Source organism: Notamacropus eugenii, chromosome 6, assembly GCF_028372415.1.
Source record: "Notamacropus eugenii isolate mMacEug1 chromosome 6, mMacEug1.pri_v2, whole genome shotgun sequence".
In the NCBI taxonomy this organism is placed as follows: domain Eukaryota; kingdom Metazoa; phylum Chordata; class Mammalia; order Diprotodontia; family Macropodidae; genus Notamacropus; species Notamacropus eugenii.
The window spans coordinates 265291240-265310788 of NC_092877.1; the positions used below are offsets into that span (position 1 = coordinate 265291240).

Sequence of the window (19549 nt, forward strand, 5' to 3'; positions counted from 1 at the left end):
GGCGGAGCCTCCCTCCGGCGTGAGGAGACGACGCGCAGCCTGATTGCCCGGGAGAACAGGACACTACCTCCTGTTCCGGGTCAAACGGTTCTCCCGCTTTTCCCCTGCCTTGGCGGGCAGTCGCCATGGCAGGGAGTAATAGCGGCGCTGCGGCTGCGGCGGCCGCCGCGGCCAACCTGAACGCGGTGAGGGAGACCATGGACGGTGAGTTCCCGTCCCTGTCCCTTCTCCTCCTCTCCAGTTCGCAGGCAGACGCGGGGCCCAACGAAAGGGGTGGTTCCGTTGGAAGCTTGAGAATAACCCTCCTTTTCCCGGACCGCTTCCCCGACAGCCCCGAGTCGGTCGACGCCTCGCCTTCGAGGGGAGCCTCCACGGCTTCTACGTACGCGGTCGCGCGCGTCGTCCCGTTTCCCCACGTCGGCGTCGCGCTCCTGGCGCCCGGAATGTGCGTGGGTCCGTTATCCCTCCCTGGTCTGGGACCCCGGGGGTCGCGCTCCCTTCCTCGGCCTCCTCCCACTGTTTGCTCTAAAGCGGATCCAAACGCGGTCCAGCGCGGGGGTGCTGGGAGGAACTCTCGTGGCGTCGGGTCGGGCCGGGTCGTGTGTCCACGCACTGAGTGTGGCGTGGGCCACGGGAACCCACGTAGTGTCTGTGCACTGGAGGGTGAGCAAAGTGAAAGGCCCGGGAGCGTCTGGGTGTGTAGGTGGGAACCTGGGGGAAAAGGGCCTGCGTCTGGATGAACGTGAGCCCGATGAAAAGAAGAAAAAGTTGCGGCAGGGCTTGAGTTTGCGTGACTTCACGTGATGAGATTGAAATTCCTTAGGCAGAGATGACTGAAGTGTTTGCTATGAAAGAAATAATAGCTTATGCAAATGGTAGTTTCCTCAGTCTCTGCTCGCGAAGCAAAAGGTGCCGGTCCAGTCCTTGCAGAGGTGATGATCTTTTACAATGTATCCTGATTATTTACAATGTATCCTAATTGTAACTTATTTCTATGCGGTTGTTTGCGTGTTGTCATGGGAGACGCTGGCGCAGGACTGCTCACCACAGGGCCCAGATTGAGACATTACAAAGTAAACATAGAAGGCACAAATATAGAGTATCCACCCCACATATTCCCACCGACTGTCTGTGCTCAACCTGTGGTAGAGCATTCCAAGCTCGGCAGTGGTCTGATCAGCCCGCTCAGACGTTGGAAGTTGAGTTTATGTGGTGATGTCATTTTGGTCCTCTTCCAGAGCCAAGGACCACAATCAACCCAGTTAGACTGAGTTTCTTGAAAGCAGGGACTGTTTCTCCCTTTCTGTGCCTGGAGCACAGAACCTCAAACTCAGTGGACCATTAATAAATACTGTCCACCAGATGTAATTGACTTCCCTTAACCTGCATTATTCCTATTTCCCTTTCTTGTATTGCACTTCCCACTTCAGCATTTTCCAAATATGCTCCGGACTCCCGTCGTTTGAAAAGAAAAATGCCCTTGAAAGACTCTCCCATCCTTTCATTCTCTGAATCTGACTCTTCCCATTTACAGGCCAACTTCTAGAAAAAGCTGTTTATACTCTTTGCCTCCATTTCTTTTCTCAATTCTCAAACCCTTTAAGTCTTACAGCCTCATCACCCAAGTGACACTGTTCTCTTCAAGATTACCCGTGATATTTTGTGGTCTTTTCATATCCTCATTCATCATAAGCTCTTTACAGCATTTTACACTCCTGAATACTTTCTTCTCTTGGGTTTGCTTGCTTCGTTCCTTTTGCTTTTACTAGTCTAACTGCTCCTTCTCATGCTCCTTTGCTGACATCATTCATATCCTACCCTCCAACTAGTTAAGTTCGCTCTCTTCTCTCTGTGTCCTCATTTTTGGTGATCTCATCAGCTCCCTTGATTTCAATTTCCATCTCTATGCAAATGACTTAGAATCAGGGGTGAGGAACCTTCGGGGTGGGGAACCTTCAGCCTGGAGGCCACATGTGGCCTTCAAGGTTCTTGGGTGCAGCCTTTTGACTGAGTACAGTACCAACAAATGCTTTTTTTAGGCCAAAGGTTCCCCACCCTTGATTCCTAGATCCTAGTGGAGATAGCCTAAGTCCCTTACCATCACTGAGGGGATTTGTGATACTGCTCCATTCCTTGGTTCTTTTGCCATTCTTACTACTATTTTTTAATCTTCTGATTTAATCTTCTCTGCTGGATTATAATTGACATCACACTTTCTAACCTCTCTGAAGTTCTGGGTTTACCACTTGTGATCATAATTCCCAGTTCAATATATCCAGTCCCAGTTTCTCCCCTGATTTCACCATCACCAAACTGCCTTTTAGACATTTGAAACTGAATTTCTAGAGACTTCTTAAATTCGACATATCTAAAACAATTTATTATCCACCCTCCCCACCCTTCAGCAAAAAAAAAAGTACCCCTCTTCCAAATTTCCTATTTTTTTGTAAGGCATTATTTTTCTGGTCTCCCAGATTTGTAATGTTGACTTTACACTCAAATCACTCCACATAACTCAGCAGGATTGTTGGGGTGTCATGGTGTGTTGCAGGGTTGTCTTGAAAGAATTCACAAAGACCATTTCCAACCCAAGCAAAGGCATCTATTGATGATAACAATCTCAGAAAACTGGCTAGGCTCCTTAGAGGAGCTAACAGCTTAGCAAAGCAAGACAGGAATTTTTATAGAGCAAATGGTGTTATTAGCATATTGGAATATATGAATATTAAAACATAGGAGGGATTTACTAATATGGGGAGAGGTCCTGGCCTTGGTGGAATTGCACATGTGGCTACCCATAATGCATACAGAAAACCCCCCGGGGGGGTTATTAATGTAGGATAATTATAATAAGCCTCTCTACATCACAAGTTTACCTAAAAGCTATCACTGCACAGGCATCCACTTATGGAAAGAAAGTCCCTTCTGTGATTTAGTGATCAAACATCCTGCTCGGTATCCTTCTGGTGCTGCTTTCTTACTGACTGACTATTGTGGTCTTGCCTAAAACTAGATGGATATGGTTGAGGACATACCTGCTGTTCTAGTGAGGCATATGAAGAAGTTGAGATATTAGGGGAAGTAGATAGACTCCATCATTCTTGTGTCCTGAGGAAGAGGTTGACTGGAACCAAGCATAGGCCACATCCAGGGGATGATATCTACCGTTTCCCTCCAGCTGTAGGTGAATGGCCTGTAGACTAGAAAACACAGATCTGACAAGCAAGTTCAGTATGCAGGGCCCAAATCTAAGGAGCAATAAAATAATTAGAAGAGGTGTATTTGACACACAGGATTATCTGATTTTGTTACTTTCCTAAAAGTTTCCACTCTGCCTCCGTAACATTTTTTTTTTCATGTGGCTCCTCTCTATTCACCTCTTGACTAGATTATTGCAGTGACCTCCTATTTGGTCTCCCTGCCTAGTTTCTCCCTATTTCATTCCATCCTCCTTACTGCTGTCAAAGTTACTTTCCTTAAGCATGGTCCTGACCATCTCACTCCTCTACTCCAGTGGCTCCCCACTACCGCCACCACCAACACACACACACCATAAACTTCTCCACCTCACTTAAAGCTGTTGTCAGCTTGTTCTTTTAGCCTCGTTGTATATCATTCCCCCTCATCCTCTTGCACCTGATATGACCTTCTTTCTTTCTGTTCCTCACACAGAAAACCATTTCCCATCTCTGTCCCTTTGCATTGGCTGTCCTCATACCTGAAAGACATTTATGAGATCATAGATAAAGAGCTGAAAGAGACCTCAAAGGCCAGTGAATCCAATTTCCTCATTTTACTCTATTTCAGCTTTCAACAGTCACTTCTATAAGATTTTGAGTTCCAAATTTTCTCCCTATCTCCCCCCTTCCCCCACCCCGAGGCCTTCTGTAATTTGATATAGACTCTATATATACATTCTTTTTAACAATTTATTTGTTTTTAGTTTTCAACCAGTTTACTCATTTTACAGATCAGGAAACTGCAGGACAGAGTTTTTGAATTACTCATCATCCCAGAGCTAGTATCTGAGGAAGGATTTTAACCGAGGTCTTCCTGATTCAAGTTCCAAGGTGGCAAATTAAAGGGTTACAAGTGGCTAGCAAAATTCGCAGGTTCAGCTAGAACCAGATTAAAATGTAATTGAGAAACATTTAACAGAATAAGTAAAAATACAACATTTTTGTTGTTTCAGTCATATTCAACTCTCTGTGACACCATTTGACATTTATTTGGCAAAGGTACTGGAGTGGTTTGCCATTTCCTCTTCCAGTGCATTTTACAGATGAGAAACTGAGGCAGACAAGATTAAATGACTTGCCCAGGGTCACATAGCTACTAAATGTCTAAGGCCAGATTGAATTGAGGACTATGAGTCTTCCATACTCCAGGCCAGATGCTCTATCCACTGTGCTACGTAGCTGCTACCTCCTTCCCCCTAGTAGAACATAGATAATGTTCATTTATGGCTTTCTAAGTCATTATTAACCTTTAGGAATTAGTTTCTAGTTGAGTTTGATACCATTGTACCACCTCATGCCCTTCTTATCTCTACCTCATAAAATCCCTTTCAGAATGCAGCTTAGCTACCACCTTCCAGAAGTCTTTTCCTGATTCTTCCAACTTTTCATGCCTTCCTTCTTTTATTTCCTTTGATTTGACAACTTGTATTTATAGATTGTATTTGGAGATTGTATAATTCTTTGTCTTTGTATCCCCAGCACTTAGAACAGTTCCTGGTGGTAGTAGCTGCTTAATAAATACTTACTGACTGATAATAGTATCAATACATAAAATGTATTTTCTTACTTCCAGCAATATTCCAACTGTTGCTTTGGCATACTGTGACTGATGAAACTAGTAGAATAAGCATAATTGAACTTTAAAAAAAAAAATTTTTTGCTTGTTTATTTTTTTAACAGTTTGGCACTCACAGTAAAAGTTAATATCCTGCTTTACCTGATCCTATAAAGAGGAAACAGACCACTTTAGCAGCAAAGGAATGTTGCTGGTAAAGCTATAAAACTCCAGAGATAGTAAATGCTTTCCCATAGTGCTTGGCAGGTTAGAGTATAAATGATCTAACCTTAGGCTAGAATATAGAGAATCTTGATATAAATCAACATTACTAAGTGCTAATAACACGAGCACATAAGTAAGGCATGGATGCTAAAATAAGACCCCAAGAAGCACTGTAGCCTTTGGTTAAACTCTGATCTACTACTTGTGTATTTTTAGATTCATTCTGTTAGACATAAAAATGCTGCCAGAAATTTTTTATTTAATAAATCTGTAGTAATGTATAATACTGACAGTTTCTACTATAAACACATTCATATTTCAGTTAATTACAGAGTTTCAAGGTTAAAAGATTTACTGCCAATACAGTTAAGTGTATAATATGAGGTATTGTGTGAAGTTACTTTAGATTTAAAGCAGCTTCATCAGTGTTTACCGACTTGTAATTGGAAAGATGTTTTGCATTTTCTAATTTTATTCTAAACTGTGATTTAGAGATGAGAAAAGGCATCTTTTGTGCCTAATAAAGTTTTATTGCCTAAAAAACTTTTTTAGCAAGTAGATTTGTGCCTTTTTTGGAATACTAGATTTAAATGATACATGAAAGAAATATTTTAAACACCTCTTTTTAACTTACTTAATTTATTTAACCTAAAAGATATGAATCTTTCCTGTCCCTTTGTTTTGCTTGCTTTTTGTTTTGTTTTCAGTACCTTCACTCTCTTTCCTACCTCTTCCTTCTAGAGCATAATATTGTAGAAATAATATTGGACTTAGTCTTCTGGCACCCTGGTTGGTGACTATTCACTGTATCTAGCTTTGGTCCCAGTCTGCCACACCACTTCCACACCATGCTTCTATGTTTTGACCTTTACCATGGGATTAGGTACTCCAAGCTCCTCCCTAGACTATTTGGTTACCTTAATAAGCCCAGGTTCCCATGCCTGGCTATTGCAGAGTACTCTTTACATCCCCTTTCTAATTCTGATTCTAAAAATAGTAATGAAACATTAACAAAACACTCCTGGCCACCACCTCTCACATGAGTTGTCTTTTCCCCATTGAAACATTCAGCACCTCGAAGGCAGGAGTTGTCTTGCTTTCTTATTTGTATCCCCATCACTTAGCACAGTGCTGGCACACAGTAAGCACTTAATTAATGCTTTTTTATTCATTTATTCCTCACACTTGTGTTCAGATCACATATAGTGGTTATTAATGCAATCCTAGTCAAGGCAAAACCTATTTGAGTTTCCTTTTTCTTATTTGTAAAAGGAAATTATAATATTTGTAATTCCTCCCTCACAGAGTTGTTGTAAGGAAAAACACTTCGGATTTAGTGCTGGAAAAAGGGACCTTAGAGGTGATCTGTCTTACCCATTTTTGTATCCCCTAATAGTTACTCACTAACTATCTGTTGACTTGGTTTGGGCCTTGGGGGGGAGGGGGAGGACTACTCAGTGTTGTTCAGTCCTATCTATCATATGATTAAAGTCCATGGGCTTTTCTTAGCAAACATACTGGAATGGTTTGCCATTTCCTTCTCCATTGTGTTCCCATTTTATAGCTGTGAACTGAGGCAAATAGGGATTAAGTCACTTTCTCTGGTTCCTTTAGCTAGTAAGTGTCTGAAGCTAGATTTGAACTCAGATCTTCTTGACTCCAGGCTCATTGCTTTATTGACTAACCCACCTAGCTGCCTGTGGGGGAACATAGAAAAAACGTAATTCAAAGGGACTACTTCCTGGTTAGAAAATTGCTGAAGGAAACACATCCCATTTCTGTTAAAAGCACACCATAAAGCTCCTGACAGTTTTTCCCTCAGAACCTAACCTTAGCGTCTAGGACTGCATTTGAAGTCACAAAACCCAGGATTGAATCCTGACCTTGTTACTTACTACTTGTGTGACTTGGACAAATCAGTTAATCCCTCTGGGCTTCAGTTTCATCATTTGAAGACTGGGGAGGAGTAGAGTACATCATACACACCCTCTCTCTCTCTCCTTCCCCCTCCCCCTCCTCCTCCCCCTCTCCCCCTTTCCCTCCCACCAGTTGAAGCTTACCAGGGCTCATCAAAGATCCCCTCCACAAATGGTGGTCAAGTTGGTAGATTATAAAATTACAGAACTTTAGGTCTGGGAGAAATTTAGGTGGTCAGCTATTTCCAACCCCCTTTGTTGATAGTGATTGAGCTTTGACAATTTAATACTCCTTACCAGTGTGTTCTAGGTGATGCTGCTTTATTTTAGTATGGAGCAAAAAACATGTTAAACGAAATTATGGTAATTTATAGAATGCTTTATTTCGTTTGATAATCAAAATTATCTGATTCTTTCATTTTATAGGTAAAGAGTGATGATTAGAGAGGTTAAATGATTTGCCCACTTAAGTGGCTAGGACAGAATTTAAAACTAGGTCTCAAATGCTTACTGACTGACTAAAGAGATAGAACCACTACTTAGGATGGAGTATTATAACTGAAAAAATTTCCCTTTGGATAAGAGAGCCTAAAACCACAAAAGCTAATAGGGAGTTGGTACCCAAGAAAGTAAGGGTGTATTTGTTGTATATATTATATATTGTTATATCATAAATACTATATATAATAATTGTTATATAATAATAAGATTTGACTCAGGTCCAACAGTCCACTGCTCTGTGGTGCCTTTCATGTTCTGGACAGGAAGGAAATACCATATGGAGTATTTTTGGAGAAGCAATTGATAAAAGAGAAATCATCAGCAATTATAACCTTCTTTTACTTTTATAGTACCTTTGCTCTAGGGCCTAGAGTCTAGACTGTTGTTTTATGTTTCATTTTCTATATAATAAAAATTCTTTACCCAAACAATTCTGTACTTCATTAAAGTAATATATACCCTACTTTAAATTAAATTTCAATGAGATATCTCACCATTTTTAGGTTTTCTCCTTAGCACTTAAAGGTCTGGGTGGATAAGCTTTTCTTTGGGGGATAAAGACATGATCTGATCATAATCAATATTCTTATTTCACATACTAAAGATTTTAGAGCATTCTTTTTTTTCTTAATGGTACCACATGTTTCCAGTTCTGATTTGAAAGGAGTATAAACATCCACATGTGCATCTGAGCTAACAATAAGATTTGGTTTGGATTAGTTGGAAGATATACCACTGGTGAAACACTCACCAAAAAAACTCGTGTTAACACCTTACTTTATATCCTAATTCCAGAATTTCAGAGTTAGAGGAAACCCTAACCAAAAGTCTGCATAAACTATACCTACAGCAGCCCTCTAATCCAGTAGTTCTTAAAGTTTTCCACAGTATTAGAACCCTTCAGTTTAAACAAAACTTTGGCAGGAGTCTTGTAGTAAAATCCTCCAAAATTATTTTAATGCCTATTAAATAACATAAGATTCGTTAAAAAAAAAACAACCAAATTTTGGGTGTTTCAGGATCCCTTGCAGAACACTAGGAGAAAGATTGTCCTAATTTACCAGTTTAGTAACCCAGAATAAAAAGAAAATCATTTTAGTCTCTCAAATTTATCTCAATGACTTTAATAATCTGTTGTAAAAAATATTTTCACTAGTCTGAGATAAGCTAACTGGCCTGTTATTCAGAGATGCTTTTCTCTTCCCTCTTTTGAGGGGAAAGAATCAGGACTTTTATTCTTCTCTAGTCCTGTGGTACTTCTTGTATTCTCCAAAATCTTTAAAACATCATTGATTCTTGCACAGCAATTTTATCTTCCTTTACCCTAGATTCCAGTTCAGGACCTGATGACTTGAACTCAGGGGACAAGTAGATGCTTTTATTATACCCTTACTCTCTTGGTTACCAACTCCCTATTAGCTTTTGTGGTTTTAGACTCTCATCCAAAGGGAAATTTTTTTCAGTTGTAGTACTCCATCCTAGCAGTGGTTCTATCTCTTTAGTCAGTCAGTAAGCATTTATTAAGTACCCACTGTGTGCCAGACATTGCTAAGAGTAGGGGATACTAAAGGAGGCCATGGACAGTCCCTGCCATCAAGTAGCTTACTTTCAACTCTTTCTCTCTCAGCATAGTTTCTGGGGACGGGAAGAAGAAACCAAACTCGCATTGTTCTCCTTAGCTTGTGTAGCTGGCCTCAGCTTAGTTTGAATGTTTAGATTCCTCACCATGGTTAGTAATACTGTCCCGTGTTTGTATATTTGTGCTTTATTACCCGTATTAGTTTTTATCTTCTATTCAGGTTTTTTCCGGAGTTGTTTGGTGAGCTCTAAAACTAGCCCAGTGTCTGTTGCCCCTTTGTCAGATGAAGATAATATCACCTTGTCTATCTATCTCAAGGTTTGTTATGATTTTAAAAAATAAAATGATATATATGAATGCACTTGCAAAAGTTAGGAGTATTAAGTATATAACATTACTAAATTCCAATATTAATGCCAAAATTCCTTAGGAAATTACAGCCTTGTGACAATATCTGGACTAAAGAAAACTATCTACATAGATTTGAATTCTTATATCTAACTTTTAAAAAACTTTTGTTCCTGTGTTTCAGTTCTGCTTGAGATTTCAAGAATATTGAATACTGGCTTGGATATGGAAACACTCTCTATTTGTGTACGTCTGTGTGAGCAAGGGATAAACCCAGAGGCCTTATCCTCCGTCATTAAAGAACTTCGCAAGGCCACGGAAGCACTAAAGGTGAGGACGGCTATTAATTGTTGCTTCCAAACAAGAGGTTCTTTAATTCTTTTTACAAAAAGTTTATATGAAAGGTAAAACTAGGTCCTTAGTAGAATAGTTCGGGTAATGGCTAAACAAATTGTAGCGTATAACTACAATAGAATATCACTATACAATAAGAATCTGCAAATAGGAAGAATTTAGAGAAATATGAGAAGACATGTGAACTGATGAAAAAAGTGTAAGAAGAACCAAACAGTACGCTTGATGAATATGGCCGTGTCAACCCCCAAAAAACCCCAGACTTGGCGAGCTGATGTGCCTCCTCACCCTTTGCAGTTGTGGTAACGTTTATTTGGAAAGTGGTTGTGTTGGTTTTCCTCAGTTGCTTTGTTTATCTTTTCTTCTTCCAAGGGTTGGCTCACTGGGGAATTGGGGATATATTCAGAAATGAAGGTGTTATGAAAACAAAAGTGACCAGTGAAAATAAAGGTTTTTTTAAGAAACATTAGAATTCGCTGCTTCTTCAATATTCTTGAAGAGGTCACCTTCCTCCTTAAGGTCAGCCTTCATCCTTGATCCCATCTCCTCTTATCTTTTCCAGCAGACTGCCCCCCCCCCCCCACTAGCCTCCCCACTCTATCTTCAATTACTCCTTATCTAAGGACTCCTCTGCTGCCTGCAAACATTTCAGTGTCTCCTCTGTACTTAAAAAAACCTTCACTTGATCCCACCATCCCCACTAGTTATAATCCCATAGCTCTCTTTAACTGAGCTTGAGAAAGCCCTCTATACTTGTTTCCTCTACTTTTTTTCTCCTCAAACTCTTTGCAATCTGGTTTCTGACCTTCAACTAAAACTATTCTTTTTAAAGTTATTAATGATCTTAGTTGCCAAAGTTAATGACTTTTTCAAAATAATCATCTTGGAAGCGTCGGTGATATTTGACACTATTAATCACCTTTGTGTATGCACTCTAGGGTTTTTATTTTGACACCGCTTTCTCTTGGTTCTTCTATTTGTCTAGCCTCTCCTTCCCAGTGTTGTTTGCTGATTTTCTGCATTACAGTGGGTGTTCCTGACGTGTCTTTCATGAACCTTTTTTTCTCTTTATGTTCTCTCAGAGATCTCAGTATCTTCCCTGAATTAGATTATCTGTATGCATGTGATTGCCAGATCTTTATATATAGTTCTAGTCTCTGTCTTCAGCTTTAGTGCCATATCACCCACTACCTCTTTATGTGTAGCTCAGATTCAACATTTCTAAAATAGCACTTTTTTTTCCTCCAGACTCTCCCTACTTTGAATTTTCCTATTACCTTCAGGCACTACCATCCTCCTAGTCAATCAGCAAGTATTCATTAAATTCCAGCTGTGAGCCAGATAACTATCCTGGGCACTGTGGCACACCTACAGTAAATGATATTCCCTACTTCAAAGAAAGGGCAACTTGGTGGTACAGTAATAGAGTACCTAGCCTGGTGTATGGAAGACCTGAGTTCAAATCTGGCCTTAGACACTCCCTAGCTGTGTGACCCTGGGCAAGTAAGTCACTTAACTATTTGTCTCAGTTTCCTCACCTGTAAAATGAGCTGGAGAAAGAAATGCCAAGTCATTCCAGTATCTTTGCCAAGAAAACCCCACATAGGGTTGTGAAGAAACAACCGAACAACAACTTAAAAGAAGCTTATGTTTAAATGAAGGAGACAAGAACACCTAAGTACAAGGAAAATAATTATAAAGTAGTTTGGAAAGGCTAACATTAACAACTAAAATAATTAGTAGAGGGTGGTGCTGTGTCCACAACCATGTTGTCATTCCCAGCTCTTCACTCTCGACCATATCTCCAACCCATTGCCAAGTCTTGTTTCTGCCTTTGTTATGTTTCTCATACACCCCCTTTTCTGCACTTCCACAGCTTCCATTCTACTTAAAGTACACATTGCCTCTTGCTTGGACTATTCAGTAGCCCTGTGGTTGGTTTCCCAGCCTCAAGTCTCTTCTCACTCCAGCTCATCCGGATTCAAATATAAACTCCTTTTTTTGTTTAAACTCCTGTGTAAAATTCTTAATAACTTGGCTGCTTCCTACTTTTCAATTTTCTTAGATTTTGCTTTCCTCCACAAACTGCATTTTAGCAGTTCTGGTCTATTTGCATTTTCTTGAACACAACACTATCTCTGATCTCTGTGCCTTTTTTACTGTCTCCTCCTTTACCCTTTCTTCACCTTCTCTGCCCTCCCTCACATGCATCCCCCTCTCCCCCCAGTTCTGGAGTTTTCTTCCTCCTCATCCTTTCCTTGGCTTCACATTTCAACTCATAACTCAGCTTTTGCAGAAGACCTTTCCCACTTTCCCCGTCATGCTCTCATCCCCCAGCCAAAAAGTTAGTTCCTTCCTTTCTGAATTACTTCCTATCCACTCTGTATATATCTCATATGTACCTTTTATTTACATCTTGTCTCTTTGTTAGAGACAAAGGCATAACATGAATGCCTTAAGAGCAGAAACTTTTTACTTTTTTACTTTTTGTGTTTATCGACAACATAGTGTTTTAATAAATGCTTTTATGATTTATTGATTCTCCCCAGAACCAATTGCATTTTAATGAATAGTTCTCAAACTTTTCCAGGATGAAGACTCATTTGTAACGTCCAAAAATTTAGTGATTTCTCCCCTCCCTATCCCCCTCTCCATGGTGGCTCTATTATTAGTATTAATTAAGAACATACATGATAGCAAAAAGCTTATTAGGAATCCAGTAATAGGAAGTGGACCTGTAATTTCATTGACATAAAGAACTACTTGTTGAGGATACTCCCTCTGCTAGTAAATGTCAGCACCTTCTCTGCAACTTAGAACTCTAGAAAGTTGCCTAGAAAGTTTAGTGACTTTGCAGGGCCAAACACCCAGTATTCATTAGGCGTAGGACTTAAACCCAGGTGTTCCATGTTGCCTTTCAACATCAGTTCAGTAATGCTTTTGAATGAGTTTGTGTTTCACCAATAACTATTGTAATCCATCCATGTGCATACATATATATGACACATATTCAAATAATAATGCTTATTGCACATACAGATTCTCAGATCACTTCTACAAAAATCTATCCACAGGTTGGAAACTGCTTTTTCTTTTTATTTCTTTCACTGGATTTCTGTTTCTCCCACAGTTGAATCACAGTCAGTATTTCACTTCTATTCATTTCCCTTTGTGAATGGTATGACTGTATCAAACCTTTCAGATTCATAAATTGCCAGAATTGGAAGAGCTTTTGAAGGCCATCTGTACCAAGTCCCTTGTTTTACAGATGAGAAAACTTCATCCTGAAGAATTAGATTGGATTGCCTAAGGTCAAAGACCCTGCCCACCTTTGAGTAGAACTATCTTACCCTGAATTTCTTAACTCTTCTGGGTCTTTTAAAGCCCTCCTTCCTGTATCCCCACCCTCACTGATTTCTAGTGAAAGAATCCTAACTATCTTACTGAGAAGTAAATAAGTTGCTGTCTTCACACTTTGAAATCTGACGTCTTTTCCCGTAGAATCAGAGGAAAAAATGTGAATAAAATCTCTATAGTTCATCTGAATGTTTGCCAGCATGAAGCCTTATGATGTGTTATTTTTCCATTTGGATTACATTTTAGGGTCAAAGACATAGAAATTTAAAGCCAAAATACACCCAGTAAAAAATCCCTCATCCTCACTTTATAAATGAGGGAAGATATTTCAGTCCCCAATAATGACATTTATATAGCACTTTGGTTGCATCATCTCATTTGATCAGGAAACAGACCCAGGAGGCTTCAATAAAATTCACTGAGGTGAGGCATTATTTCATTTTTTTCTTTATATACCAGCATGTAGCACCATGCCTGGCACATAGTAAGTGCTCAATCAGTACTTGCTTATTGACTGGAAGGTTTAGAGACTTGATTTGGGGAACCTAATTCCAATCGATTCTTTAGTCTTGATACTGCACTGTTTTTAGTCTTTATTGGTTTTGCATCTTCCTCTTTGAAGATTTATCTTTTCCCTTCTTTTTTTTTGCCCTCTATTTGGATCCAGGTTACTGGTCTTATACCGTGCCTATATTGTAACTCATAATGAAACAAAACAGAAAAAACTGCTCTAGTTAGCAGAATTCTTCTGTTAACATAACTTTTAAAATCCATTTCAACACATCTAACAGATGTTTTGAACAGACGAATAGTGCTTTTGCCATACTGTACAGAAATGTGATCAGGTTGTGCCTGATACAACTAATAAAAAAATAAAAATACTAATAGTATTTTCAATTAATTGCTTCTTTCAACTCACCTGAAAAGATATCATTTAATTCTAGATTAGGCTAGGAAGAGCTCCTGTGTTCTGCTTTCTTTGCCATTCATGTGCATAACCAAGTTGTTATATTGATATAAAAAAAGAAAGTGAAACTTGGTGGAGTTTAGTAATGGGTGGAAAGGGTATTGTGCACAAAACCTGTCCAGGCCCTGCATGTAAACTGACCTGGTTTTTGTTGTGACAAGACTCTAGGGATAGGACTTCTGATGTCACTGGCATAGGGAACTCCTGGGTGAGGAAACGTCTGTCAATGTAGAATGTGTCAGAGGAGGAACTTGAACCCAGACCTTCCTGACTTCTAGGCCACAGCTCTATCCACTACATCACACTGCCTCTTGTAAAAAAAAACAAAAAAACCTCTCTTCTCCTCCTCCTCCCCTCTCCTTCCCTCTGTCCTTCTTTATATTGATCATCAACATGTCCCATCCCCTTTTCCCTCCAAGGATTTCCTCCATACATCTTAGATACACAATCCTCCCTCTACTTTCTTATTCTCTTTTTAACCCATGTTTTTCTTTTGAATAAGATATCTCCATACAGAGTAGGTTACCACTTAACTTACGCATTTCATTCCACCAAATTCCAATGGTGTATTAGGTCAAATATGTTTCCCTGCATTAGGACTATAACTATCTTTATTCATCATTGGAAATCCAAATGTTATTTGAGGTAGACTTGTCATGATTCAGCCGAGAATGGTGCTTCATGTTTGGAATTAGAATCAAATGAGATGGTGTGCCAGTAAATGTTTAACAAACAGCTCTTCATAAATTAAAAAGCACAGCACACTTTTAAGTTTAATTTGCATGAACATTTTTTCTTCTTGCTTGTTGCCAAAATATTGGGCATTTATGGAGAAGCATTTGAGTTTTAACAATGCTCCTTTTTTGGAGTTTTTTTCCCTTCCATGAACTTCTAGGTCTTAAAACTGCTCTTCTTTTGTTGTTGCTTTATATGGTATTTTCTGTGGTGGAATTAGAATCAAATGAGATACTTGTAGCCAGAGGTGTGTCAATAAATGTTTAGCAAAAGATCTTCACAAATTAAAAAACAAAACACTGTATATAGCATACTTAAGTCTAGACAATCAACCAAAGAATAAATTAAGCCCTGATTTGTAGGGTTTGCTCATTTCTAGGTATGAATGCTCATACTGAAACTTTAATTTTAAATTAAATTTTAAGCTCTCAAACCCTACAAGCTGGCTCTAGTACACCCCTACTTGTAGCCCAGCTAGCAGTTAACAAAAGATTTTTAAGCATAACATGGAAAGATACTCAGCAAAGATACTTAATTGATAGAGCAAAGCACAGCTTCTTTCCGCTCCTGGTGTAACAATTAAGCCTGATTATATTATAGCTACTCCTGTTTTTTCATGGCATGATTCTTATGATTAGGTTGCTGAGGAAGCTGTGTCAGAAGTATTAATACCCTGAGCTAGTTAAGTCTTGGTGGTGATTTTAGCACCTTTTAAGGGAAAATTACCTAGCCTGCTTGGGGTAGATGTTGCTGCTATAATATAGCATTCGTCTCACTTTTCCTAAATCAATTTTTCTCTTATGCACCCTTTTTCTTCAGTGAGCCACAGTGAATTTTGAATGGTCTTCAGTTTTTTTGCCTAAGGTTCTTGTAGTGCTTGCTTTCCAACTTTTTCTGGTAATAACATTTGGGACCATTTTAATGATCATAATTGTATAGTAGTAATGTATTTGGAATGGAAGATTCTCTATTATGTCTTGATAATATAACCTGTCAGGACAAAGACTGAGTCAATCAGTGGGGTCCTATTCAGGCATTCTGTGAAGCACTGGGAAGGCAGAGATAAAAGTGAAATTGCCTCTACCCACTAAAGAGCTTATAGTCTATACAGGGAAAGAACGTGTACATAAATATATACCAAATAACTACACGATAATAAGAGTGGGGAAACACTATCAGTTAAGATCAAGGAAGACTTCAAGTAAGGAGTGGTATTTGAAGAACCTTCCCTATACTGTCAGGCCAACCAGTAGCTAACTTCACACCCATAGGCAGGCAGGCACCAACCATCGCTACTAGTTTTTTTTCCTTAGACCCTTATTAGATGATGTCTTACCTGGAAACACCTATAAATTTGAGCACCTTGCTTTCTTCTTTTCAGAAGGAGCCTCTGATTGTTTTTTTTGTTTTTTAGCTCCCAGTGTTTAATAGTCTTTTCCTTTATTTGATATTTTCAGTCTCTAACTTCCTGGCATAGGTTGTTTCCCTTTTGCACTTCATGTTTTGTTTTGTTTTTTAACCTTTCCCCCACATTAAAGCTTTGCTTTTGTTTTGTCCCTGATAACCTTGAATATGGAAGGTATTTCTTAAGCCCATTCATCATCTTTTTTAGTATAGAGATCACCCAGCACTTATCATTCTTCACTATCCTTGCTCTTTTACCTTTTTATTTCTCTGTCTAGATGGAGAAATGGTAGACAGAATTGTTCTTTCTCATCCTTCTACTCTGTGATAGACTCCCATTGATGTTTTTGGTCAGGTAATGGCAGAATTAAAAGTGTACCAGTAAAGGTGAATTCAGGGATGTAAATCAATCTTGTTATATAGCAATACATATATTATTTAACATTAAAACATTAAATGCAATTTTTAAAAATGATCGTTTAGAATTGCCAAAATCTTTATCTTTAAAATATGTCTTATTGGCTTCATTGTAATAAATCTTCTTTCTAGGCTGCTGAGAATATGACAAGCTGACTTCATGGAGGGACCTCTGGACGAGATGAGCATTAAGATCTAGAAGATTGGAAGATCGCATACTGGAGTGAAATTGCTTTCTACAGCAATGTAAAATTAACAAACCATAGCTTTATACATAGTGGAAAGTAGCTTATGGAAACATTATCAGATAAGTGCTTAGTTCAGTCTTTATTTTTTTTCAACAGTCCTGATGGTTTACAAATAATGCACTGTTACTTATGTGTTCTTTACTTATAGCTTTGAAAGCTTCAGTTTTATAAAGTCTTTCAAATATTGCACATTTCCTGTGCCTAGTTGAAAGTGTAGTGGAAACTATCAACACTGGTGTAATAGTCGTGACTTGTTGACATTTCCATTATATTATAAACTCTAATTTTGAATTATTTTTGTATAATAACTTAGTGGTTTTACTTTTCACTGGGCTGGAAGTTGGCAGAATTTCAGAGATCCTTGGAGTGTGTCAATTTTTATTTAAATCCATTGTGTTTGTCAATTTTGTTTTGTACAAAAGCATCTTAATTTCTTATAGTCTCTACTATTGTAACTAAAAGACTTAGTTTTTTATACACAATTTAACTGACATTGAATAATGTGAACTAGATCACTTTTTTATTAAAAATAAAACTTTTGGAAACAGCTATTAATTGCTGTTCGAATCATCTAAAGCTAATGAGAGTATTTTAGTTATGTTTTGCTTTTTAAGATTTTTGCTGTTATTATTCAAAGACTTCAGTAATAATGTATTTATGATAAACTAAAGTGACCGACATGCAGAATCTCTTTTATTTAGTAAAAATAGTTTGGTTGCTGAATAAGAAATTATCAGATCTATTCATTGTATGAAAATTCTTTTTAAAGTTTAAATTTAACTTTTTTTTTTTTAAGGAAAAAAGATTTCAAGTCATTATACAAAGACTAGATAAAATAGGCCAAATATCACGAATGGTTAAACTGTGCCTTTTCAAAATCACTTTTGTAATATTTGATCCTGATAGTTCTGTTTCTGAGTGGTACAGTAAAGAGGTATTTTTAGAAAGAACAGAGTGTAGAAATAAAGAACTAGTGTTACTGATTCTCTGTATATCATTACTTATTTTTTATGGCATGTTAATGTACTTCTTAAAAAGGCTTCTGCTTCCTCCGCGGTTACTTTTAAAACATAAGCATAACTTTTTAAATTATTTTATCATTCAAACACATGTGGAATTCAACTGGAAAATTTCTTGTGTATGGGAGGAATACGTAGCCAAATCTGTTCTATAGTTGTCCAGAGAAAGGGAGTGAAGGAGGTCAGGGACTAATAACTTTCAATATCAAGGACATAAAAACTGCATGTTAATATTTTTAGACTCCTAATATCTATAGAAAATGAACTCTTTTGATTTACTTTTAGATAAAAAAATTTGTATCTAGCTCTTAGGCCTGAAAATGAAAAGCAATTTAGTGCATTCAGTCTTACTTTTTTTCTTCTAATGCAACAGCTCAGATTTGGTTTATAAATTTATAATGTCATAAATTAAGTTATATGGGAAATGCAGGAAAAAAATGTGGGAAGAGGTCTATGTTTACAGAGGGCTTCCTGAATGTGTTACATTTCTGAAATGTAAATCTATTTTTTTAGTGCATATTCATACCCTTTTAAAGGATATATAAGGAAATGAAACAAACTAACTGTAAAATTACAGTCTGGTGCATGTTATCACTGACAATAAAACTGAGTAGTCTTGAAAGGTACTTTTGATTCGTTTTCCGTGTATTATGTATTGGAAAAAAAATAACCATGTAAAGTACCATAGTCATTTTATGCTTGTGTGTTAGTATTAATATTTCTATTATAAATATTTATTTCCTTAGTTGTTCATGGTTTCCTTAATTCCATAGAAGTGCCGTGTCAATGTGTCTTTTTTTAAAATAAATTTTTATCTATATCTTCTACTTACACATCACCTACCTTTCCTAATACATTCTTTTCCCTTCTCCCTTATCAGAAAGCCATCCCTTATAACAGAATTAATACGAGGATGGGGGAAAAGCAGGTCAGCAAAACTAACCCAACATATCCAAAAAAATCTGACGTAATACAGTATTCCACATCCATAGTAGCCCAACTGCAAAGAAGCTAGGTGGGGTGACTTGTACTGTCTCTTCTATGGGACTAAGCCAGTCATTGTAATTTTGTATCATTCGCTTTGGATTATTTTTCTGATTATTATTCTTTCCATTTCCGTTGTTATGGCTGTGTATAGTATGCCCACTGCTGCGTACTTCACTTTGTATCATTTCATGTGTTTTTCCATGCTTCTCTGTATCCATCCTTTCTTGTAGCTCAGTAACACTGCCAATTGAGAGACCTCCATTTTGTTTTCAGTTCTTTGTTGCTACAAAAGGTATACAGGTATATTGATTAGAAAAATTCAAAAGATTTTTATTTATTCATTCTACCATATTCTTAAGTTTTTATGAGACTTAGACTTGCTTTTTCCTCCATTTGTTGTTTTAAAAATTGTTCCCCATCTCTTTTAAGTTGGTACTGGTTTTGCAATTAATTTTGCTTAAACTTATGCAACTGTTCCTATGGACTCTTCCCTTTTCTGTTGCAATTGTGTATTCTTTATGCAGTTTCAGGGTTTAACTTCATTTATAGCTTTCATTTAGTTGTCTGCTGTATGTCTCTTCTCTTTCACCCTTTCACTTTAGTGGGTTGTTAAAAATCTTCTCTAGCTTATTCCAGAAATTTTTATCTTCATTAACATTTCTTCTTCTCTTTTAATATATTACAAAATTTTATTATCT

General features: G+C 37.9%; 1 protein-coding gene across 1 annotated transcript; it reads left to right on the forward strand.

Moving 5' to 3' along the window:
• The first annotated feature begins 16 nt into the window (after positions 1-16).
• On the forward strand, positions 17-18609 carry MZT1 (mitotic spindle organizing protein 1). Its single transcript, XM_072622315.1, has 3 exons — positions 17-204; positions 9548-9693; positions 16730-18609. The coding sequence occupies exons 1-3, from the start codon at positions 126-128 to the stop codon at positions 16751-16753; spliced, it is 249 nt and encodes an 82-aa protein (XP_072478416.1). The 5' UTR covers positions 17-125; the 3' UTR covers positions 16754-18609.
• The last annotated feature ends 940 nt before the right edge of the window (positions 18610-19549 follow it).